At 52.1% G+C, this 23,598-nt stretch overlaps 2 protein-coding genes across 4 annotated transcripts in view; one reads left to right on the plus strand and one right to left on the minus strand.

The window, feature by feature from the left end:
• Cog2 (component of oligomeric golgi complex 2) overlaps positions 1-7,001 on the plus strand; it is a 31,632-nt gene extending 24,631 nt beyond the window's left edge. Inside the window, exons 13-18 of the mRNA XM_005345872.2 lie at positions 753-926; positions 1,606-1,678; positions 1,933-2,075; positions 4,222-4,361; positions 5,260-5,440; positions 6,405-7,001. Coding sequence (XP_005345929.1) covers positions 753-926; positions 1,606-1,678; positions 1,933-2,075; positions 4,222-4,361; positions 5,260-5,440; positions 6,405-6,506 — 813 coding nt within the window. The 3' untranslated portion in view covers positions 6,507-7,001. The remainder of the gene's footprint in view (positions 1-752; positions 927-1,605; positions 1,679-1,932; positions 2,076-4,221; positions 4,362-5,259; positions 5,441-6,404) is intronic.
• Positions 7,002-9,641: 2,640 nt separating this feature from the next.
• Agt (angiotensinogen) lies at positions 9,642-19,062 on the minus strand. 3 transcript variants are annotated; one of them, XM_013345951.2, is made up of 6 exons: positions 18,978-18,995; positions 17,839-17,920; positions 13,769-14,627; positions 12,166-12,433; positions 10,849-10,993; positions 9,642-10,216 (listed from the first exon to the last, which is right to left on the minus strand). In XM_013345951.2, exons 3-6 carry the CDS (start codon positions 14,595-14,597, stop codon positions 10,025-10,027), a joined length of 1,434 nt encoding a protein of 477 aa, XP_013201405.1. In that variant the 5' UTR covers positions 14,598-14,627; positions 17,839-17,920; positions 18,978-18,995; the 3' UTR covers positions 9,642-10,024. The 3 variants fall into 3 exon arrangements, with proteins under 3 accessions (XP_013201405.1, XP_005345930.1, XP_013201404.1); XM_005345873.3 differs by lacking the exon at positions 17,839-17,920 and having other exon boundaries at positions 18,978-19,062; XM_013345950.2 differs by lacking the exons at positions 17,839-17,920; positions 18,978-18,995 and adding an exon at positions 18,760-18,844.
• Positions 19,063-23,598: the final 4,536 nt, after the last annotated feature.

A 23,598-nucleotide genomic window follows, 5' to 3' on the forward strand; every position in this document is an offset into this window, starting at 1 on the left:
TGCCTAACACCCATCCGTGGGACATTCAAGGTGTCCCGTGTGCCTAACACCCATCCGTGGGACATTCAAGGTGTCCCGTGTGCCTAACACCCATCTGTAGGACATTCAAGGTGTCCCGTGGTGTCAGGTCCAGCTGTGAGTACCTGACCACATGATCATGAGTAGTTCCTGGGAAGTTCCACCTAATAAGTTTGTTTCTCAAAATCAGACTAAAGCACCTTGGAAATAAAATTTAAAATATTCAAAATAAAAGTAAATAGGTTTAAATTTTAAATAGTCGTATGATCACCAAAATAAAAGTAGTTACCCTCCATTTTAGGATCTTCCTATCGTCCTCTGCCAGTCAAATGTATTAACTTTTCACACACAGTGAAGGCCAGAGCTTTGCCCCTAGGAGGTCAGTACTACTAAGAACTGAGCACCAGCTTTAGGTCTTTGCAAACCTCAGTCTTCAGAGCCACCTCAGGGACACACTCAGTGACAGAACACAAGCCAGGCCTCGTGGTGCAGGGATAGTCTTTGAGAAGCACACCACAAAGAAAGCAGTACCGTGCCAGGCACACCCCACTGTGTCCAGCCAAGAACAGCAATTCTAAGGAGAGCAGGGCCAACCCCTGTCTGGGACAGATATGCTCTTCCTTCTCTTGATGATGGGCACCACACTCTGCAGATAGCTAGTGTGTGTGCAGATCCTGAGCACGCACACATGCCTGGGTCTCAGTCAGTGAGTGAGCCTTGAAATCTCTTCCCAGCTTTCTGGCAGGCCCATTTCTAATGAAAGCACCAAGGAGACTAGAAAACCTTTGGCTGGCAGCAGAGACCCTTCTGAAGACCAAGGAAACCATCCTTCAGAAGCTCAGACAGCGTCCATTTCCAGCACTCAGCTGTTGTATGTGGTCTCAGACCTGGACAGGCTTCAGGAATGGGTGAGCTTCACTACACTGGCAGATGCATGGGTCTGTAAGCTGTGGGATCACGGGCACCCAGCCAGGGCATCTGCCCTAGTGGACATTTCCCTACTTGTCCTCTCCACAGTCACCCTCTGAGTGTCTTATCTTTGCTTCCTGACCACTCAGCACCCTCAGGCTCCACTTTTCTGTCTTCAGCTCAGCTCTGCTGGGTCATGGCCTGTGGTGAACTGGCTTTAATTTGTAGTTTACTGCCCCAAATGTTTGAGAATTGATACATTGAAAGGTACCCGTCTGTTTTCTTTGTCAACCGCGTGTTTAGCTCTCAGCATTCAGAGAACTTTATGGGACACACGTAGAGATTTTGCCCTCAGGTAGATTTTACTTTCCACAGTTTATATTCTGAGTGATTGAATAAGTGTGTTGTCTTTTCTGAGGACACATGGTCTATTTATTATGAGCAGTTTTGATGTCGTGGAGAGCCGTAGAATGAGAAATGAGTTTCTGCTTTGCCTTTGCCTTCAGTGGCCCCGCGCTGTGCGCTCCTGCACTCAGAGCGTGACTCCCCTGGATGGGAGCTGTGACCTACAAGTTCTGGCTTAGGTTTCAGCACTGGTTAATCACGTCAGAGTTTGCGGGTAAAAAGCTGCTTGTTCTGCTTGAAAGAAGAAACTAGGGTCCAAAATGTGTGTTTCAGCTTCCAGAACTCCTGGAGATAGTCAAGCCAAAACTTGAAACGATCGGCTTTAAGAATTTTTCATCTATCTCAGGTAAAAAAAATTAATTCAGACTCAGATTCTTTGAATAAGAAATAACAAAGTGAAATGCCATAGACTGCAGAGAATATTTAAACTAACATCTGGACTCCATTTGTAAATTCTTAGTTCTTGAGCTTCTATAAATGAGGTCCTTGTTTTATACATTGACATGATTTATTAGTGCACTCTAAATGCCATGGTCACATTTTAATGGAGCTTACCCTAGGCTGGACCAGTGACTCAATCCAGCTGCCCTGTGTCCACAGCGGCCTTGGAAGACTCCCAGAGTTCCTTGTCTGCCCACGTGCCAGCTCTGAGCAGCAGGATTGTCCAGGACCTGAGTGAGTCTTGCTTCAGTTATCTGAAGAGTGCCCTGGAGGTCCCCAGGCTTTACCGCAGAACCAATAAGGTCAGTGTCACTTCTGGAGAGAGCTTTGTGCTGTGGGGCCAGGGAGATGTGGGCCACAGGCAGGTCTTAGGGTGGTCTGAGTTAAGGGACTCGGAAGGGTCAGGAACCAGCTGCCAGCACAACCACACTGTGCACTGGGGCCTGTGCACTTCGGGTCTTAAGGAAAAGTCCTTTTGTGTGTGAGTCCTGACTGGCTTGTAACTCACTGCATAAACCAGGGTGGCCTGAGCTCCACGGAGATCGGTTTGCCTCTGCATCTTAGTGCTGGCGTTAAAGGCCTGCAGTATCACAGCTGGCTGGAAAAGTGCTTTCTTTAAAAAAGAAAGCAATTAAAATGTTTATTTTAGATTTATTTTACTTGATGTGTATGTGTGCCATGTACCTGCCTATTGGGTCCCCTGGAACTGGGGTTACAGATGGTTGTGAGTCATCACATGGGCACCAAGAGTCAAGCCTGGGTCCTCTATAAGAGCAACAAGTGTTCTTAACTGCTGATCCTTCTTTCCAGTCCCAGGAAACCATTTGACATTTCTAAGTCCTATTTATGTAAAAATTTATTTTTGTCTTCATATAGTCACAAAAATTTTTAATTTATCTTACTCCTGCAAATTGTTATTGGAAATACCTGATTTTCCTTGTTCTTTCAGTGAAAACATTAGAAAGAATGACGTTAGGAATATGTTAGGGCCATTGAGATCGCTAGCTCAGGGGGTGAGGGGGCTTGCTGCCAAACTGACAGCCCTGAATTCTATCCCTGGGTCCTCCCTACTGAAGAAAACACCTGACTCATACAAGCTGTCCTCTGGTCTCCACATGTGCGCCTTTACACAAGCACCTCCACCTATAATAAATTGAGAACTCAATAGAAAAAGATTATTTTAGTGTATCCTCGGGGCTAGGTGGAGCTCAGTGGTATATAGTGTTTACTAGCATGCACAAGATCCTGGGTTCACCCCAGCACCAAGAAAGAAAAGGCAAGTGGTGTTTATCAGCCAGAAGAGAGGCGCATGCCAGCTGGTGTCAGAGACTTTTCTTCGGTACTGCCGAAGAGTCATCTGAGGGAAGGTCCTCTGCCCACCGGAACGCTCGTCTTCATGCCTTCTCACTCGTTCCTGCTCTCACATGACTGGTGTTCCCTCTGCTTGTCTTCCATGGTTGTGGTTAAGGTTTAGACTTAGTGCCTTTCAGTTTATTTAATACCCCAAACTCGGGAATTATAACAGTGGCCTGTGGCCTTCCTTTTGTTTACACGCTAGGCAGGGGCCTGTCTCCTGTTAGCATTACTCTTCCCATTTGTTGCAAGAATTTTTGGGTGCAAGAAATGATTCCTTGTTGCTGGACTTGCGTTGACCACAATTTGTCTGACTGGGCTCCTTTCTCCTGTTATCACTGCTGTTATCATTATTGTCATGGTTGTTGTCATCACCGATGCCGTTGTTTAAGAACAGGACTTAAGTCTGGAGCAGACTAGCTTGGAATTCATTCTGTAGCTGAGGTCACCCCCAGACTCATGGATCCTTTGATCACACCTGTGAGCCACCATGTCCAGCTTCCCTTTTCATGCTAACATTGGGACTGGAAAAGCCCTGCAATTTGCACCCTGTAATCCCAGTCCTTGGGAGGCTAAGAGGAGGATCACAAGTTTGATTCCATCCTGAACTACAAAGTCAGACTCTGACTCAAAAAACAACAAGTAGATTTAGTTGTGCAGTAGAATTATCACTTGGAACAAAAGTATCTCGTTGTACTGTTTGTTGTTGGACCTGAAGCCCCCACTTGACTGGGGGAGGGCTTGAGTACATTACTAAGGGTCTTCCGTTTCCTTCTGTTCTGGGGGCATCATGCTGTGTGCACAGTATGCACAGCACATCACATCAGTCTTCACCTGTGGAGCGAGGAACCAAGTCCCCTGGGCCTCTCCTAGTGGGAGGAGTCAGGACTCAGCCCTGTGCATCCTGCCTCAGAACAAGCCTGACCCTGGAGAAGAGGGCAAATGGGGGGGGGGGCTCCCTCTTGGCACACTGCTGTCCCCAGGTGATTTCTGTGGCCCCCTGGTTACTTTCTGTGAGGGATGAACTGAACACTGATGATAATGACTTTTTTTGTTTCCTTATGTCCTTAACCCCTATTGACAATGGCACTCCAGGAGGTCCCCGGCACAGCCTCTTCTTATGTGGAGAGTGCACTGAAGCCATTTTACCAGCTGCAGCACGGACATGGGCACAAGGTGAAGCCAGCGATGATGAAGCACTGGGTGCAGGAAGCTCTGTCTGAGAGCACACACAGGTAAGCTGCTGGCTGCTGGAGAGGTGCCTATCTGCACCCTGGGCATGGGCATGGCATGGCTTCCTCACCCACATAGCAGCAAGCAATTACGGACCTGTCAGTGGGCAAGGTGTGAACAGTCACTTGGTCCAGTCCCTCCCTCACCCACCCTCTTCCACCAGCAGTACAGTCAGGCTGACCTTGGTCCTGTGAGTCCCCAACCCTGAATTCCAAGGGCACCACTACTGTCTTCCGTGCTCAGCTGTCCCTCCAGCCGATTCCACTAGATGGGGATGGGTCTGGTGAGAAGAGGAAGTGCCTGTAGCCTGTGATCACAGCAGAGGGCCCCAGACAGGACCAGTTAACTGAATCTCTGCCTAGCTACCTCAGGGCTAGTGGAACCACTTCTTGGCCCTTTGGTAGAGTGTTTGCCTAGCATTCTTACAGCCCTGAGGTCTGTCCCAGCACCACAAAAGAGGGAGGAAGTATACTGCTTTATTTTACTATTGATTTAATTATTAATCACCATTTTACAGTAAAGGCTTGTTTGTTTGTTTTTTTTTCAAGTTCAGGCTCTGACCCCCACCCACCTTGTGGGTCAGTTTAGAGCCAACAGTGCCTAATCCTGTGGTTTTGTAGGCAAATAAAGTCCCAGTGCCAGACAGCCAGTTTGCTAACCAGGCGAGAAAGAGACCGATATTAATGTAATAATGAGAGTATGAGGGTAAGTGAGCCTCATTTAAAGTCCCGAGCTGCGTTTGTACTTTAAGAGGCAGACGGACTGATTGGTGTTGGGATGTGCTGCAGAGGATCCTCCACCTAGGATCCTGTGTTTAGAACTAGTGTTTTTATTTATTTGTACTTGGGGAGGCCAGGGGTCAGTTACCAGTGTCTTCTTCATTACTATCTTGTGCCCAAGGTACTTTGAGACTGTGTCTGATGTGCTGAACTCAGTGAAGAAGATGGAGGAAAGCCTGAAGCGCCTCAAACAAGCCAGGAGAACCCCAGCCACCAACCCTGTCAGCTCTAGCGGTGGCATGAGTGATGACGACAAGATCCGACTGCAGCTGGCTCTTGATGTGGAGTTCCTGGGAGAACAGGTACCAGCAACTTAAGCCTGGCTGTGGCCAAGGCTGGGTGTCACCTCCCTAGGGCTAATGATAGAAAAAGTCAGGCCCAACTTGCTGAGAAGGAGGATGCGTGCCAGGAAGTGGAAGAGAGAAAAGGTAAAGGGACCCAGAGTATCCCCTCCAGCTGTCACCGTACCTGCCCTTGCTGCCCAGAGTCCCGAGCCAGTGGCTGGGCCTGCAGCCTCTTGCCATGTGATCGTCAAGTCATGGTGGATGGCTGATGGCAGCATGTAGACCTCCACGAGGGTGTGCAGTGATAGCCTTCTGCCACCAAATTTACAGATGTAGGAAACTGCTATCTTTCCAGTTTGGTTTACACATAGCTTGTTATCCCAGCATTCAGGATGCTTAGGCAGGAGGATTGCCATGAGTTGGGTTGGGAGACTATCTCAAAAAAGAGAGACAGACAGCCTGAAAACAGCGGCTGCCTTGTTTATTTCATAAGGAACCTACAGTCTTCTCACAGGCAGGAGAGCTTGCTACAGATGTAGGCAGAGAGGGAAGCAGACGGAAGGGAGGCTGTGGGTCTCTGCTGCTGTTGCAGGGCTGCGTGCCGTCTGCCCAGCACACCCTGAGAAGGGTGCTGAGAAACAGGAGAGCAAAACTCTCCAGTACAGAATCATTTTCTTTTTTATTCTCTGCACAAGCATTTTCTGTAAGCCCACAGAAGAGACTGTCACCCCGGCCAGAGTCTAGTGTGGTGGGCTGAGATTCAGACATGTTAGCTTCTTAGAATGAGAAGCATTTGGCCCAAAACATACAGTTTTGCAATAAGCCAGTCCTTTGTTCGAACAGAAGATGTATCCCTCCTTCCTTTGGGAACTCTTTCTACCTTAATGAGGGCAGGGCAAATCGGGTTGTCCTGGTTTTAATGGGGACCTCTTTCCCAGTCAGATCTCGTCACGGTGACAGTTGATTCTTATGACCTTTGCAGATACAGAAGATGGGCTTGCAGACCAATGACATCAAGAGCTTCCCAGCCCTCGTAGAGCTTGTGCTTGCTGCCAGGGACCAGGCGACTACAGAACAGCCCTAGGCACCCTGGCAGGACCTGGGGCGGGGAAGAAAGCGACCCTTGTCCCCTGAGTCACCCAGCAACAGCCTGCACCCCTGCCCAGTATATGTGGGCCATCTTTCACCCAGAAAGAACCAACCTTTCCATTGTATGGAAGATAGTTTTTATGACATTTCAAGCTTTTTACTATAGTTTACTGAACAAATTGTTTTATTTTTATTGTAAATCTTAATGTAGACAAGCTGATTTCTATAGTAGGATTGAAGTAAATATCCAAGTGTGGCTGTACTGCCGTGCAGATGAAGCTCTGGGCAGCAGGGCAGCAGCACAGTGTAGAAACACGGTCTCCAGCCCAGGAGACACTGCCAGTCCTGGGCCTCCTCAGAGGCTACACGATGGCCATCTCATCTTGGCACTTAAGAATAGCACTTCTGATCTTGCCGTCTACTCCTATGTCAGGAGCCAGAGCTGACAGCAAAGATTCATTTCCTAAATAAAGGAAGTGCCTTCTGCAAATGTGTAAGTTATGAATTCAGTCTAAGTGGCCTTCATCGTGCATGTCTTCAGTGACACAATTCCCTTTGGCAGTTAGAAGGGTCCTCCTGTCTGTGAGATCTAGCACGGAATTCTGTCCCACACAGAGACCAGTCAGCCCTGTCTGCTTGGTGGCTGTTGTAGGTGCGTGGAAAGGACTTCTTTTGAGGAGCTGTGCTGTCTCTAGATAGTCACTAGAGGTCATAGCTGTGCCTTGAACTCACATTCTTCCATACCCAAAGGACCCCTGCCTACCCTCGTTCCCTGAAGGCTGTCCCTTGATCCTAGAAAGGAGAGAGCACTGTCCCCACCCCAGCTCCAGTATTGCTATTTCCCTTCTACAGAAAGGTAGCCCACGCCTGTCACTGAGATGACTGACAGGTGGGATTTGGAAGCAGAATAAATACTCCAAACTCAATAGCCAGTCCCTGTAGTCACACGCACACCGGCCTCAGCCCAGGCAGTCAGAGGTCCATAGTGGGCCCCTGGGGCCTAATCTCTTACCCCATTGGCTGACTCCAGACCATTGCATTCCAGCCCCCCTGCCATGTTTCTGCACTTGAGAGCAGGAGGACCAGACCACAGCTAACACTTTCAGACTTGTGTCTGGCTCCTCCAAAACAGCCCCTGTGTTATTTTTCCTTAGTTTCCCTGTTGAGACTCAGTTTCAATTCAGTCAGGTTTAAAGTTAAAGTGATCCATTTTTATAGCTCCCAACATATGCACTAAAAACCCATCCCCAATGCAGTTCACTGCTTCCTGGTATAAAAGCGGCCTGTAAGGACGAGGCCTGTCTGTCACTCAGGGGCGTACCTGCAGCCCATCACCTCCTTCATGTGCAACCAAAGAGCATGCATTCGTGTCCCAGCCTGTCTTCAGTGACCACAGATGTGTAGAAATGATTCTGCTCTGGAGCAGTTCAAAGTCAGTGTTGTTGCCTCCGCTCTGAGGGCCCCATGCTGTACGTCCCGTGCTGCAGCCCACGGGGTGCTGTGGTGGGATTGGAGCGAGCTGGCAAAGCTGGGAGAAGTGCTGAGGGCTACAGGTCTGTGAGCAGCAGCTCTTCAGCTTCATAGCCTGTCACAAGGCAGAGCTCAGCTGTGCTGTCCCCCACCAGGCACTGGTACCAGGTCAGCTAGCAGAATGGCACAGGCTGGGCACAGGCTCCTCTGCTAAAGCAAATAGCTGTGGGGTGTCGTCTACTGTGCCAGCCCACAGTCCTGGTGTGGTGCACTGACCAGGAGGAGGAAGAGGTGACATGTGGGGACCCCAGTCACATGGGACAGCCTGAACATCTGCGGCAGCCTCTGTGGCCCCTCTGAGCCTTGCGCGATTCCCATGACGGAGTGATTCTTAAAGAGCCCACGCTGCTGTAGGGGAGGGGGGCCTTCGTGAACTGATTTCTGCTCCCTAAGGGACACTCTCAGCCTGGGTATCAGTTCACCTCTGTTGTTTGCCATCTACTATACCTGTGAGTTCATCTTGTCAGCCTGATGGGATATAGCATCAGCCAAGCAACCTGTGAGGGAAGTCTCTGGGTTGGGTAAATAGATGTGGGAAGACCCACCTAAAAGTGGGCAGTAGCATCCCGTGGGCTGAACTCCAGACTCGGTCCCTGTGTGTCCTAACTGGAAGGGACCAGCTGTCCTTGCTCCTCCTGCCACACTGCCCCACCTCTCAGTTGTGTTTGTCCAGTGTCTGTCACATCGATGAGACTCCACCTCCCTCTGGGAACAGGGCCTTTGGACTGGGAATTAATCTTACCTTAGCATTTCCTGTTCTGCGCATAGGCCAGGGAGAAGAGGAACTCCCTCCCCATGCGGCCTGGCACAAGCAGTGGATGGCCTGGCTGAATTGGCCACATCCACAGGGTAAAACAGACAAGCTGCCATGGTGGTGTCGGAAGAGGGAGAGGAAAACCGAGACTTGAGGGACACAGTAGCTCTTCTGCCAGGATGGACCTTGGTCACAGGAACACGCTCCACCTGTCCTTTCGGGACCATGTGGTCCCAACTCCAAACTCAGGAGCAGCCCTGTCTGAGAGCTTAGGCTACACCCATCTACACCCGTGCAGAGTCCCGAACTCCAGCGTAGGCCAGAGAGAACATGCCAGACGCTAACACGATTTCTCACTGTAGTGTGCACCATGGGTTCTACAGCCGTCCTAAGGTGCTCTCTGGCCTTTTCCTGTGGCTAACGTGCCGCATTGTTCACCTGCTTCCCTGTTTGTTCAGGGAGGAGGGAGTCGGCTACACACACACACACACACCCCTGCAAGCTGTGGGTATAATCTGAAGGAGACGGGCAGAGAAGCCAGTAGCCTGTGTCTATGGGGTAAAGGAAGTACCCTCTGCCTAGGTCCTCTCTTAGTGCTGTTTGGGAACAGGGCTCTCCTCTGTACCTAGCTGTCACACCTCGGCCTCTCCGTCGAGAGCTTCAGGAACGCTTTGCTTAGCCTGTCGTAAACTGACCATGTGTGTTTTTCAGCAAAGTCATGTGGGGTTACACTAGTATGAATTCAGTTTTTCAAAACATGGTGCCAAGGGTGAGAAAACACATGGTGGTGTAGAGACTCTGAAGGTCATGGTCTCACACTCAGTGAGCTAAATACAAGCCCAAAACAAGGGGACAATTGCATTTTAATGTTAAAACCCAATTTTTGTTCTTGAGTAAAAAGAGGATGTTTTTTGGTTTCACAAACAGTTGTTTGGTCCAAATTCTTCCCAGAATGGCAGTCCTGTGCGGAGCAGTGGTCTGTGCTCAGTACCAGCTCCTGGCTTCCACCCCAGTCTCCAAACAAAGCCGCAGTCCAGGAGGCCAGCTCTGATGCTTATTGTTTATTCTCGGGCAGTGCGGTCTCCATGGAGATGGCCTCTGCCTCGCTGGGAGCAGTGATGGAAAGCCAGGGATGACAGCACTGGTTTTTGCCCAGGATAGCTCTCTGAAGCTAGCCTTGTTTCCATGGCTGCACATGAGACCTTAAAGGGCCCCTATGGCACCAGACCTCACAGCACGCTCTGAGGGTTACCCACTCTACCCAGAAAATGCAAGGCACCCGAGTCCCGCTCGTGGATGGTGAACAGGAACGGGCTGCTCAGGGTCACATCCAGTGCCTCAGGAGAGTCAGGCTGCTGGGCAGACTCAGCTGGCTGCGCCTCCTCACCCGCTTTGAGTTCAAAGACAATGCTGTTGAGAACCTGCAAAGCAGAGATAGCTCTTCTTCAGGAGGGCTTGCAGGCCAGAGACTGCTGACCTGCCCCGAGGGAGGACACTGTCCAGCCTGTCAGGAGGAAGTGTGTGCACACCAGTCCTCTAAGTGGGTACTGGGCACCAGCACCCAGCTCCCATAGGAGCTCCTGCTCAGCATGCCCCACGTCCATATCTCCACCTACCATCTTGATGTTGCTCCCCAATATTTGGCCAAGTGGCACCATAGGATCGTGCTTTCTACAGTAATCCCTCTGTTTCCCAGCAGCTAGACAATGCCCACAGTAGCGAGGCACACCCTCTGTTTTACATAGCTCCCTGTCTACTGAGCTGCTCCCCACAGGCACCATCAGAGCTTGGGGTCATTCCTCCCATCCTAATCTACTACAGTTTCTTGGAGGATGCAAGGCTGGACTGAGTAGGGACAGAGATGGACCTGGAGCTAGAGGTAGCAAGAGAGCTGAGTGAGAGACGGCTGTTCAACACGTCTCTGGGATGCCAACGGGCACCGGCAATGCCTCCAAGCCTTGTTCTTCCTTCTATCCCTGCTGGTCTTGCCCACAGCTTCCTCCACATTGCCCTCCACTCTCCCTCCCCAGGACCCAGCCAGAGCAGCGCTCACCTCTCCCACTCTGGGGTTGGTATCACTGATCTTGCCCAGATTTGCCTCAGCACCCAACAGGGTGGAAAGCTTAGCCTGGGCCAGCAGGTCCTGCAGGTTGTAGGATCCTTGGATTTCCAGCTGGGGTAGGGTCAGACGGATGGCCCTGAGGAGACATTGCTGTTAGGGTGTGGGAAGCTCCCATCCACTTAGGAAAGAGGCCCTGAGCCCTCCCCCAGTCAGTGTTGTGTAGCTTTGTCCTGAGTTAAAGCGGTCCCTTCTTGAAGGAGGCACACCAAGCCTCAGAAAGCCCCTCCTCAGTGTTGTGTAAACAGAAAACAGCTGCTGGGGAGAGTCTGGAGAGCTGCCTCGAGCTGTGCAGGAAGCTCCAGGTACTCAGCTTTCCTGAGTGGCCATCCATGCTGTAGTGGGCTCTTTGGTGATGCACCCACACTCATGAATGGACTGAATGACCAAATTCAACTTGGAGGGACTTGTTCCTTTGGTCTGTAGTCAGTGCCCGATCTAGGGTGAACAAATGTTTGCTTGTGTCTCCTCAGGGAGGGTCACATAATACAGGGCATCCTTGCCCCAAGGAAATTCTCAAAATCAGCAGAAACCTTCACATGGCTAGAAACAGGAGGAGGACCTGAAGCATCTGTACTACAGAGAGCTTGCTGATGGTGGGCAGCTGTCTGCCCTCTGTTCTCACTCTAGCTGTACAGCTGAGGCAGGGGCATTACCACAAATTCCAGACCCTCTCTTAAAACCAAAATACTAATAAGATAATGGCCCTAGTGTTGGCTAGTTTAATGGCAACTTGGCACAAGCTATTGTCATCTGAGAGGAGGGAACCTCAATTGAGAAAATGCTTCCCCCGGATTAGGCTGTAGGCCAGGCTGTAGAGCTTTCTCTTAATCAGTGTGTGATGTGCAAGGGCCCAGCCCACTGTGGGCGGGTCCATCCCTGGGCTGGTGGCCCTGCCTGGGTTCTATAGGAAAAAGCCGGCAAGCAAGCCCTGAGGAGCAAGCAGCATCCCCCAGGGCCTCTGCATCAGCTCCTCCCCTAGGTTCCTGCATGCTTGAGTTCCTGCCTTGGCTCCCCTTAGTGGACTGTGATTCAGGACACAGAAGTCAAGTAAACCCTTTCCTCCCTAAGTTGTTTCTGGTCATTGTGTTTCGTCACAATAGTAAGCCTCAGACAGCCCTGGTCCGCTCATCGCCTCCCTGTGGAGGGAGGTAGTATCTGTTGATAACAAGCTGTACCCACAGCTCCACAGCTCATGAGAGCAGGATGGGGAGGGGGCGGACAAACAGACAAGGGCCCCACCCTGCCTACCGAGGAGGCGGGTTCTTTATCCGAGTCAGGAAGTCATGCTGGAAGACGAGAGCCTCCACCCTGTCTAGATCGGAGATGCAGTGGGGCTGGATCAGCAACAGGGTGGCACTCTCACCCAGGGGCATGCGCGTCATCGAGAAGTTGTTCTGGGAGTCGCTCCAGTGCTGGAAGAGGCCAGTGCCCGAGAGCATGGGGACAGACACGGAGGTGCTGTTGTCCACCCAGAACTCACGGAGGCCAGCCAGCTGGGAGAAGCCTTTCATCTTCCCTGGAAGCCAGAGACCAGGGGGACGGCTCAGTGAGGGTGGATGGGGAATCTGAGGCGGAACTCTCCCACCCCAGCTCCTGCCTCAACTTCCCCACCTGCTCTCTCTGCCCTGAGGCTGCACTAGCCTGGCCTGGAGACTTCATGCTCAGGTGCTCTCTGACACCCTTTTGCAAATTCCGGCCACTTGAGCACCCCAGAGTGGCCCTGACGGTGGCAGAAAACACAGCGCACGCTAGTGTGGAGTCTGAGGTCTCACACCTGTCACCTGCAGGGACTCAGTCTGCTCCTGCCGGGCCAGGCAAGCTCAGTCCAGATCCATTCTGGTTTGCAGACTCACTTTTTACAAACTCGGAGATTGTAGGCTGGGGAGGTGGCTACTTGTCCGACACACATGATGACCTGGGCCTAGAGCCCCAAGCCCTGTAATAGTCAGGCTAGGCAGTGCAGGTCTAGAATGCCAGCACTGGGGATGCAGAGATATGAGGGCCCCTGGAGCTCTCTGGCCAGTCTAGCTGAAATGGTAAGCCCAGGTTCGGGAAGAAACTGTCTCAAAAACTAAGCCATGGCTGACGCCTTAGCCCTTCGGGAGTGCTCCTTCTTCAGTGACGATCTTCCCAGGGTTCCTCACAGAGACTGTGCTCAGCTCCAGGGTCCCTTTTACTTACAGAGTGTAGCCACCCTTCAGCAGCCTCGGGGCTGCCTCCTTCCCCTAGCATTCTGACCCTCCTTCTTCCCCAGTCTCAAAGGCAGGCCAAGGTCTTTCCCAGCTGAACTTATAGACTACAAGCATATTGTCACAGAGCCCAAGTCAGCGGGGCACTGATCCCTCTGCCTCCGCTCCGCGTTCTAGGCAGTGAAGCCTCAGGCATTTGCCCTTGGGGTCTCCATGCTTCCTGACTCAGGCATTTGCCCTGGGGGTTTCCATACTTGCTGGTGGTCAATAAGAAGCCTGGGGTCAGAATCTCCTGTCCTCCTGAGGCTCCTGTCCAGTCTTGCAAGTAGGAAGGGTTCACAGAATGAATACTTCCCAGACAGGGATCTATGGGTAACTTCCTATGTGAGCGAATAAGTTGGGTGTTTCTGCGTGGGCCAGCCACCCGAGTCCTAGGCTTCTCAAGACACAGGAACATGACCCAGCACAGAAGGGCTGCGGAGTAGGGAGGTGGGGCTGTGCCATCCTGAGCCAGGTTTTCTTCCTGAGCCTTCAGGGCTTCACCAGTAACACAGAGACAGGAACCCGCCAATCCTGCCTATCTCCCACGTGGACCATGGGGATGCCATGGAAACCCAGATGCTACCTCTGACACAAGGGACTGACCCAAGGGTTTGCCTCACCTTGGAAGCGAACATAGGTGTTGAAAAGCAGGGTGCTGTCTTTGCTGCCTCCCTCCAGTGGCAAGTTCATCTTCCACCCTGTCACAGCCTTTACGAACCTGTTGATTTTCTCAGTGGCAAGACCTGGGTCGGTGGCTAAGTCCAGAGAGCGTGGGAAGATGGCAGGGGTGAAGGGGGCCAGGCCCTGAACAAATGGCTGCTTTAGGCGGAGGCCTGGGGCTGTGAAGAGGCCCACCACAGTGGACAGTAGCAGAGGTACCTGGCTGCTAGTTCCACCCTGGGTGACCAGCAGGCCCTGAATGGTCTGCAGAGCAGCAAGGACCTTGTGTCCATCCAGCCGGGAAGTACAGTCTCTATCCTTCACGGGGACACCCAACAGTGCCTGCAGCTGGCTGGCTGTGGGGTCCAAAGACCCAAGGTAGAAAGAGACCAGGGTGCCAAAGAGAGCTGGAGGGGAGAGGATGGCCCCACTAGCCACACCTCCTGCTTCACTCAGCATCTTGTACATGCGGAAGCCCATGAAATTGGCTATCATTGCAACCTGGGCAGCCCGCTGCTGATCCTCCACCCCTAGCTTCTCAGTGGCCAGCACGAGCTGGTCGTGCAGGGTCTTCTCATCCACAGGGGAGGTCTTGGCCTGAATGGGCACAGGAGCAAATGTGGGATCTGGGGGCGTCTCTGCATCGGGGCTCTCCAGCTGGGCGCAGCTGCTCTTGCTGTAGAAGAGCAGATGGAAGGGGTGGATGTATACCCGGTCCCCAGCTGCCAGGCTGACCCAGCTCAGGATGCAGAAGCTGATGGCCTTCAGGCCCAGTCCTGTGGGAGTCATCGTTGACACGAGCGCTCGCTTCTGTGTGTCCTAGAATGACATTATGTGAGAGTGGTAAGTGGTTATTTGGAGCCCTGAAGCCAAACCTTTAGCTGCTCTGGTATTTCCAGTGACCATGTATAACGTACATTCTCTGAGTACACAGCAATGGCTGTTTTAGTTCACGGGACTACTGCTCTAGAAACGGGGCTTCCTCCTCATCCCCACGTCAGCTCCAGCTGCGTCTGCATCACTTGCTTCTGCTGGGTACTTTGAGAGCATGACCTGAAGTTTTACCATCTCTCTGCTGCTTCTATCTACCACTTGCTATTAAGTTTTACTTGTGTTTGCTATGTACTTAATAACTCACTCAAAACCAAAAGCATGGCTGTCGTTGACAGCTCAGGAGAACCCACCCACGGCTGGGATGGGGAGAAGAAGGAATTGTAGTCAAAGATTCACGGAAAACTCAGGACGGTCCACGTGGAAAACACTGCCATTCATAGAATTGCTCCCCAGGTTACATGCTAACACTCCCTCCTCCCGGTCCTTGACAAGTGACTGGGGACAGAATCCAGGGCCGCTTCCTGCCAGCTAAGTGCTGTACATCACATTCCACCCCCAGATGGTTTACTTTTTTAGTTAGACGGGGTTTTATGTAGCCCCAGCTGGTCTTGAACTCACTATGTGTAGATTAGGATGACTGAAGTTCTGAATCCTGCTGCCTCTATCTCCGAGTTCTTGCATTGCAGGTATACTCCGCCACCCAGTTTCTAAGATGCCTAGGAACCCACTCCAGGCTCTCATGAATACTGAGAGAGCATTCTACCAAATGAGCTACATCTCCAGCCTTCTTCTGTCCTTTCTTAAGTTGCCCTGATGAACCTTGAAATCATTCTGTATTCTGGGCAGCCTTGATCCTCCTGCTTCAGCCTCCCTGGTAGCTGGGATTACAGGCATGCACCGCCACCGCCTGACATCTGGAGTACCTTTTGTTAGCATACTAGACTGTGACACAGCCCTGGTGACACAGTAGAACCAGTCATGCAGGTGACAATGGCTACGAGTTCATCCGTGGAGAACTGTTTGTGGACAGCCAGCTATCTTTGTGTCGCCCACATGGGTGTACCCTACGATTGGTCTTAGTGTCCGTGAGGTCCTAGCATATAGCCAGAATTAGGCGCCAAAGCCTTTCCCCAGCCCAGGTCTGTCTTCCACACTTGTCATAGGCAGGCTGGATCCTACAGTGACCGAAGAAGATCCACAGTTGGCGTGCTTGCCCAGGCTTAGCTTTAGTGGTCCATGGTACGCCAGGAATTGATTTGTCAGCTGCCCAGATAGCTGTGGGGCATGGACAGTACTTGGGACCCTGCCCAGCCATGGACCAGGGGATGGAGGCACCCAGTGAGCTGGATACCCTTTTCCCTTGAACCTCAGCCCTGATCCAATCTCGGCTATCATAGACAGTATATAGAGTTGGCCTGTGCTCCCAGAGGGAGGCTCCTGAGTTGGCTGAAAATCCAACATCGTATTCCTCTACTCCTAGGGGATGAATGCTGTCCATCACCCAGTTCTGACCATGTGGATCATGTGTGTTTGTTTCTATAGAAACATCCTGCTGTGTGACCTTCTATCTATCTCTTACCGTACTTGTCCGTGGGCACCGCTGCTGGGCCTTGGGCCTCAGCCCTGACTAGAGGTCACCTTGAAGCCTTTGTTTCCCCCACTTCACCTTCACATAAACGACCTTCCACCTTCCATCCTCCAGGGTGCTCAACAAACTACCCCCGAGGTCCCGAGGTGAAAATCTTAAGCCACAGCATTGTTCTGTGGAAGGTTCTGTAGACGTTTAGGGTGTAGGGCCCCTGGGAGGACCTGAGGTCAGCAGCAGCAGTGTGCCATTAAGAGGCGTTGCAGGACCTCTGTGTTTGTTTTTCCCTCTTTATTGGTTTTTCTTTTCAGCTACATGGGGAGCATGTTTGGCCAAATGTTCCTGCCATTGCTACCTGATACCCCCAGCAGGTCCAGAGCAATGGGCCTGAAACTCCAGTACCAGGAGCCAAAGCAAACCTTTCTCTTTACGAGTTAATGATCTCAGAAAGCCACTACGGTGTTGCAAAGCTACGAGGTCACCCTTGCCTCCCATTCTTGGGTCAGGGCACCTGCCTGGGCTGCACAGGAAGAAAAAAAAAACCTGCCTGGGCTGCACAGACAGGCAAGTTCTCTTTGCTCTGCTCGGGTCATCCTGCTGGTCAGATGACCTTTGGCTTCTGACCCTCCAGTACCTTCTCCTCCTGGCACACACATCTGGTTCCACCCACCAGCCTCAAAGTCTTGTGGTTTGGGAAAGCAGAGTGGAAATCTCTACCTGTGTGCCCCAGACCTTCCTATGCAGAAGAGCGTCTGCCCGGCTGTGCTATTCTAAACACAGGGTCAGAACCAGCCTCAGGCACCCACGTGGTAGGATGGGCCATGTGGGTGGGTGCAGCCCTTCCCATATTGCTGTTCCTGTGAGTGGGAGCTTTCTAGGGAGCTGTGTCATAGCTGGTGTCCCAGGAAGGACGTCACTGCTGTTCTCAAGCAGTGCTGGCTATTGGTCTCAGTGTAACCTGCTGCCATCCAAGTTCATCCGAAACCAGGTTGTATCAGGTCCTGAGATCAGAGGAGTTCTAGACCCCTTTCTATTCCCTCCCAAACAGGCTTGTCCTTGTGTCCCTGTCCTGTGGCTTCTCAGGGCTGTGTTGCCTGTCCTGTCACTGACAGGGTACATGTTCAGTGCTGTCTTATGTCACCAGCTCATCTTCACCACTCTCCGCCTGCCCCAGGTCCCCTAGACTCCTCCCTCAGCTCCTCCTTACCTAGAGCCACCAGAAGCATCCTGTATCCTGCCACCGTATTCACTGTATGCCCCAGTGATCTGCCTTCCCCATGACCCTGAGTGCCGAGAGAACTCTTTGGTCTCAGGTTAGCCCACCTTCCCAAGGTCATCCTGGGACAGGCAGATCCTCCATAAGCAGCTGTCAGGTAGGGTCACCAATGCCACATTGTAGAGGAACAGACAGTCTGGTGACCTACACCAGGTCACAGCGAGAACTCAGACACGACCCTTGGTTCTGAGTGGCATTTAGGTACAATGCCTCTTAAAAGAACGAAGGACGAGGTTAAGGAGATTTCAGCAACCAAGAGCCCTTCGTTGCACAAGTATGGAAACCTGAGTTCAATTCCCCCAAACCCTTGTAAAAAATCAGTCATGATCACTTACACCTGTGACTCCAGGGTTGTGGCGGGCAGACAGGACGGTCTCTGGGGCTACCAGCCTATCTCGCTCGCCTTCAGTGGGGGACCTTGACTCAAGCAAACAGGGAGGAGAGTAGCAGTCAGGACACCCAAAGTCCTCCTCTGGTCTCCACCTGTGTTCATGGGCTCCTGAACCCATTTCTCCACTCACAAATACACAGACATAATGTGCATACACCACACACGCACACATACTCATATACCACATACACATAAATACACACATACACAGGGCTGGACATGGTGATGCACTCAGGAAGCAGAGGCAGACAGAATTCTGTGAGTTCCAGGACAGTTAGAGCTACAGAGTGAGACCGGGTCTCAAAAAACAAAACACAACACACATATACTACACAGTATATACACACGCACACCACATAAATACATGCATACCACACATACATCTCTCACACACACATATACATATACACACATGCACACATGCACCACACGCTGAAAAGGAAGGAGCCGCCTTTTTGCTTAGCCTGACGTTATCAAAGGACTTCCACCTTACTGAGCCCTCCTAACATACCCGGCCTCAGAAACCTTAGAGCCATGAGCAGGCCTGCTTATAGAGGGACGAGTTGAGGCTCCACAGGACACGGTGAGGAGCCAGATGACACGTGCCCCAGCACTGAGCCTAGACAGGAGTGCTATTTGAGATAACCATGTGACTTGCCTCTCCTTGCTGCTTGCAGCTTGAACAATGAAGTCTTGTCCTCCCTTCAAGCTGGAATAGGTCCCGTGGACTTGGCCACCCTAGTGCTGGTTCTGTGCAAATCCCTCTGCCTTTGAGGACCCAGCTGGGCTGGCTGTCCTGCCTGGCTGAAAACAAGCTATTTCCAGCAAGCCCAGAGCAAATGGTGAGAAGCAGAGACCAGCCTACCTGCATATCTAGCCTTTTGGGAGAGGGGACGCAGTCGGTGGTCATGTTTCCTGAAGCACCCGCCACCACAGACTTGTGGCTCCTCGCTCCAGAACGAATGCCAGCCAGCCCTTCAGTATCTCTGACCATATCCTGCCTCCTCTTCCCACCCACGGCTCAGCTACTGCCCAGTGGGACCCTGTGAAAGACCACAGAGGAACCGAGAGGGCCCTGCTTACCTTTAATTTCAGCCCAGACAAGCACAGCTTTCCCTGGTGAGCCGCCCCAGCTTATTTATGCTGCAAAGGGTGGAGGTGGATCTATTCCCGGGCTACTCTGTACAGAGGCAGGGGGAGGATCCAGGTCGGGAGGCCATGGGAATCCAGGCTTAGCCAAGATGGACCAAGGCCAGGGCGATGTTCCTTTGGTTCCCTTCCAGGAAGCCCTGGTGACAGATGAGCGCCATGCAGAATGGACTGGCGTTGTGTCCAGTTACACATTTACCCCAGGTCCAGGGTCGGGGCCACAGTCACGGGATTGACTGGGTTGTGACAGCCTGAAGTCAACCATATAGGCCTTGGGACTCAAGCCCCTCGTGATGCATTTGTAAGCTCTCAGGACCTGCCAGGAAGGGGCCCTCCTGCAGGGGAATGAGCCTCACGTCCCCAGCTGCTCCCGGGATGTATGGCTTTGAACAGCTATCATTGCGTTAGTTGCCTGTTCTGCACAGGAGCTTCTAATGTGCTGTGGGCCCACACCACCAGTAGGAAGTGCCTTCCTGAAACTTCTAGCACATCTGGGGAGGCTGGGAAATTTCATCTGCAGTGCAGCCATATTGAAACAAAATGTTCTGGGCTGTGGACGGGAGCTGCCTGTTTTGGAGGGTGGAGGTTTTGGAGTGTCGCTGTGGACGAGGGTTGAGAAGGGCTGTGAAGAGGAGGTTTTAGAGGATGAGGCTGGTGGGACACCAAGGAAAGGTGACAAAATGGGGACAGACTCAGGGGAGAAGGCCTGCCGGAGGGTTCCTTCATGCAATGCGCCATAAAGGGTGACAGGCTTGCACTGTCAGAACCACCCAGAACCTTAGCTATTTCTTAGCCTTGGAGTGGACACAGGCACAACCTCCCTCCACCCAGATGGGGCCTCGGGGAGAAGGCAGAAGGATGGGCAAGCACTGGGGTTACAGAAATACATCACTCTGCCTGGTGTACGGGCCACTGAGGATTGAACTCGGGACTTCATGCGTGCAAGGCAAACACTCTACCCACTGAGCTGCTCTCAGGCAGACTCCGATAGTCGACTTCAGAAGCTATTTATCAGTGAAAACTCCTCAGCAGTCACACACATCTAAACCGAATCTTCAGAGTTAAAGTGACAGATTCTGGGGGTGTCCTCAGGGTGGCCCACAGTAGAATGAGGTAACAGCAGTAGAGGGAAAGTACTGTTTCCTAACCCTCTCTACTCTGGCTCGTTAGCGCCCATGTGCCCACAGCTGCAGCCACACATTGTCAGTCCGAACTCCATGTTTGCCTTGGCGCGGGTGCTGGGAAAGTCTATGGGAGGGAGCTTCTGCCCCAGCTCAGTGAGTGTAGATAAGGCATGGCCCTTCCTACGGAAAAATGTCATCACCCTCTTTCCAACAGAGCTCCAAGCAATGGTAGAAGATCTGTCCTACAGGCCTGGCTGTCTCTTGCGAAAACTGAGCTCTGGAAATAATATTTACTCAATGGTCAGCTCTTCTATGGAAAACACAGCAAAGACATTTGGAAACACAAATACTAGTGTCTTTCCACTGCAGATGAGGAAGAGGGGGGCAAGGTGGCGTGGATGCAGGGCACGGAGGTGCAAGTCTACAGTTCCAATCTAGGGAGGTAGAGCCAGGAGGACCACCTCCAGTTCAAGGCCAGCCTGAGCTACAGAGTAAGATTCTGTACCAAACTTACAAGCCAAGAAGGTGGAGTAAGGGCCTCAGCGGAGGACTGCCAGGAAACTCTGTGGTTGCTGGGGTTCCTTAGCTGCCGCAAGTCATGACACCAGTCATTGTATAGAGCTTGACAGCCCCCACTGCCTGGACATCCATGTGAGAAGTAACCACAATGGTTGCTATGCTCATCTGAGTGATGAGAAGTAGCCGTGGTCTTGTACACAGTCCGAGGCAAGTGGTCCAGCTGTGTGGCTAGGGTTGTGGCACTGGCACTGGTGTTCCAGGTGGGAGAGATTGGCACCTGGTTAACACACAGGGTGTTTAAAACAAAGTGTGTGCCTCACAAGCAGAAGGACGAGAGAGAGAGAGAGAGAGAGAGGAGAGAGAGAGAGAGAGAGAGAGAGAGAGAGAGAGAGAAACACACAGAAATATTTGGTGGCACATACTTGTAAACCCATCACTGGGGAGGTGGAGACAGTTGTACCCTGGCGCTCACAGAATGGCTACTCTTGTCTGTTGCAAGCCAGTGAGAGACACCATCTCCAAAGAAAGGTATGATCCCTAAGAAACAACACCAATAGTTCCTAGTTCCCTTCTGATCTCAACTATGCACATACTCCACATACTCCACCTTACACACATGCACCCCCTCCCACATACTCCACATACTCCACCTTACACACATGCACCCCCTCCCACACGCAAAGAACTGGAAGAAAAGGAGAGGGGATAGGGAGGAGATCGGAACAAGGTGGCTGTGCGTGGGCTCGCCTTGCTCACAGATGTACCTCTCATGTGTATGTCCACATAGTCCGTGACCGCGAGGATCGCCACGTAGGAGGACAAAGGTGGCAAGACAGTTCAGCAGGCAAAGCACCTGGATCCAAGCCTTATAACCTGACTTCAGTCCCCGGGATCCACATGGTAGAGAGAGCTGACATCTTACATTGTCCTATGAAACTCGTAAGCACATACGCGCGCACGCACGCGCGCGCGCGCGCTCGCGCGCGCGCACACACACACACACACACAAGTAAATGTGTGTATACGTGTGTTTTAAAGAGCAAAGGTGACCTGACCCTGTGCCTGATGTAACCTCCCCCCCACCTCCCGCACTGTGCCCTTTGCTACTCCACCTTTCTGCTTTCATCCACACTCAGCCAGGCCAGAGCCTGGGGACCGCACCCTCCTGTCGCCCTCCCACGGCTCCAGGCAGTGATATCAACCTGAATGCTGTCAGGTCAAGGCAAGTGCCAGATATAAATAAGAGGTGTGAATCTTCCTGTGGAAGATGGAAGAACTCGCTTCCCCCTTTCATGAGGGGTGGCTGTGTGCAGCCCATCATCATGGAGACTTTCTCCTGTAGCTATGCAAAATCTCTTCAAGGACTAGGCAGGCTTAGCCAGTTGCAGCAACTGGGAACGTTCATCACGGTCCTGGACCATCTCTGGAGACACAGGCCACAGTTCTGGGTCTCTGTGGGAAGCAAGACTCGATTTTGCGAGCATCTGCTCCAAGGCACCAAATCCTCTAGCAGGAGGAAGGAAAGCTTGCCCTGCCTCCGGATGAAGTCTTGTGATTGATGGGCTCCTTTCTGCCTGGGTGGTTCTTCGCAGCCAGGCTCCTGCCTCATCTGGTTCCTTGGTAACCAGAGCCATACCTGCAGCTGTGGAAGGTGACTTCAGGTCTAGCTCCAACAGCGCCCCCTGTTGATGGGCGGCTCTCATGACTCCCGACATCACCCCTCTCTACACCACCAGAAGGGAAGGGCGTTCTTTTCCTCTGTTCAAACTTCTGATGGAGCCCTCTCAGAGAGCTGCTTTCCCAAGGCTGCCTTCCCAGTCAGTGTGCAATCCCATGACCGCCACCCCTTTACAGCCACAACACCTGCCTCCTGATCCCTGGTCCAACACAGTGAGCGCACTTTCGTTGTCCCCCACACAGTGGGACGCTGGTCATTCCCACCATGCAGCATCGTCACCCATATCTGGGCTCCAGCAGAGGCCTGTGGCCGCCTCATCCCACTGTGGCACCCTGTCTCAAGGTGATGGTGTCAGCACATGGCATGAAACTGTCTTCCCACAGTGGAAATCCCACTGACGACCCTTGGCTATGAGACAGACCTTCGTCCTCAGCTACGGGTTTCCACCTCCTTGCACCCTGAAGGCTATCCCAGTTGCTGCGAGTCGGTAAGGCTTGGTGTGTGAGGACAGAAAGCCTCTAAGGGACTGGCCCTGTTCTAGAGAACTTGACTGTGAAGTTCAGATGGGGAGAAATTAGGCGATTTCTTTTTCCTCTTTCTTTCTTTTCCTCCTTCTTTCATTCCTTCTTCCTCCCCTCCCCACTTCCCACAGGGTCTCTAGCCCAGGCTGTGGAACTTTAGATTTCCGCTGCTCCTGTCCCCACCACCCAGCGCTGGCGTTGCAGTCATGAACCAACACGCCTGTTTTGGAGGTGCTGACCCCCCAGCCCAGGGCCTGCTGCGTGCTAGAGGTGTGCTCTGTCATTTGGGGCAATATCTCAGCACTGTTTCTCACAAGTCAGTTTGACGGGACTCTATAAAGGTGGGGATCATCTTCATCTCAGCCAGACACCCAGCCGGCATTACCCAGTGGCTCCCTTAGACCTGGAGACCCTGCCACAGGCCCTGCTAACTCCTCAGGCACCATTGTCCTGGCTCCAGGAAGAGAGCCTGTGCTGGACAGTGCCTGGGTCTACCTCTGAGATGCCTAGACGCTTTGCTCGAGCCACCGAGAGCTTCAAGATCATGATGGGGGTTTGATGTGATGAGAGACATGGGGAGCGCAGGGTCTGAAGAGGAGATTTATAGCTGAGTTCACTTGTCCCAGGGCCAAACCACCAGGACCTCATGCTTTTGTAGGGAGTGTATGAGTGTGTGTGTGTGTGTATGTGTGTGTGTGTGTGTGTGTGTGTGT

This window comes from Microtus ochrogaster, chromosome 4 (genome assembly GCF_000317375.1).
Source record: "Microtus ochrogaster isolate Prairie Vole_2 chromosome 4, MicOch1.0, whole genome shotgun sequence".
Lineage (NCBI taxonomy): Eukaryota > Metazoa > Chordata > Mammalia > Rodentia > Cricetidae > Microtus > Microtus ochrogaster.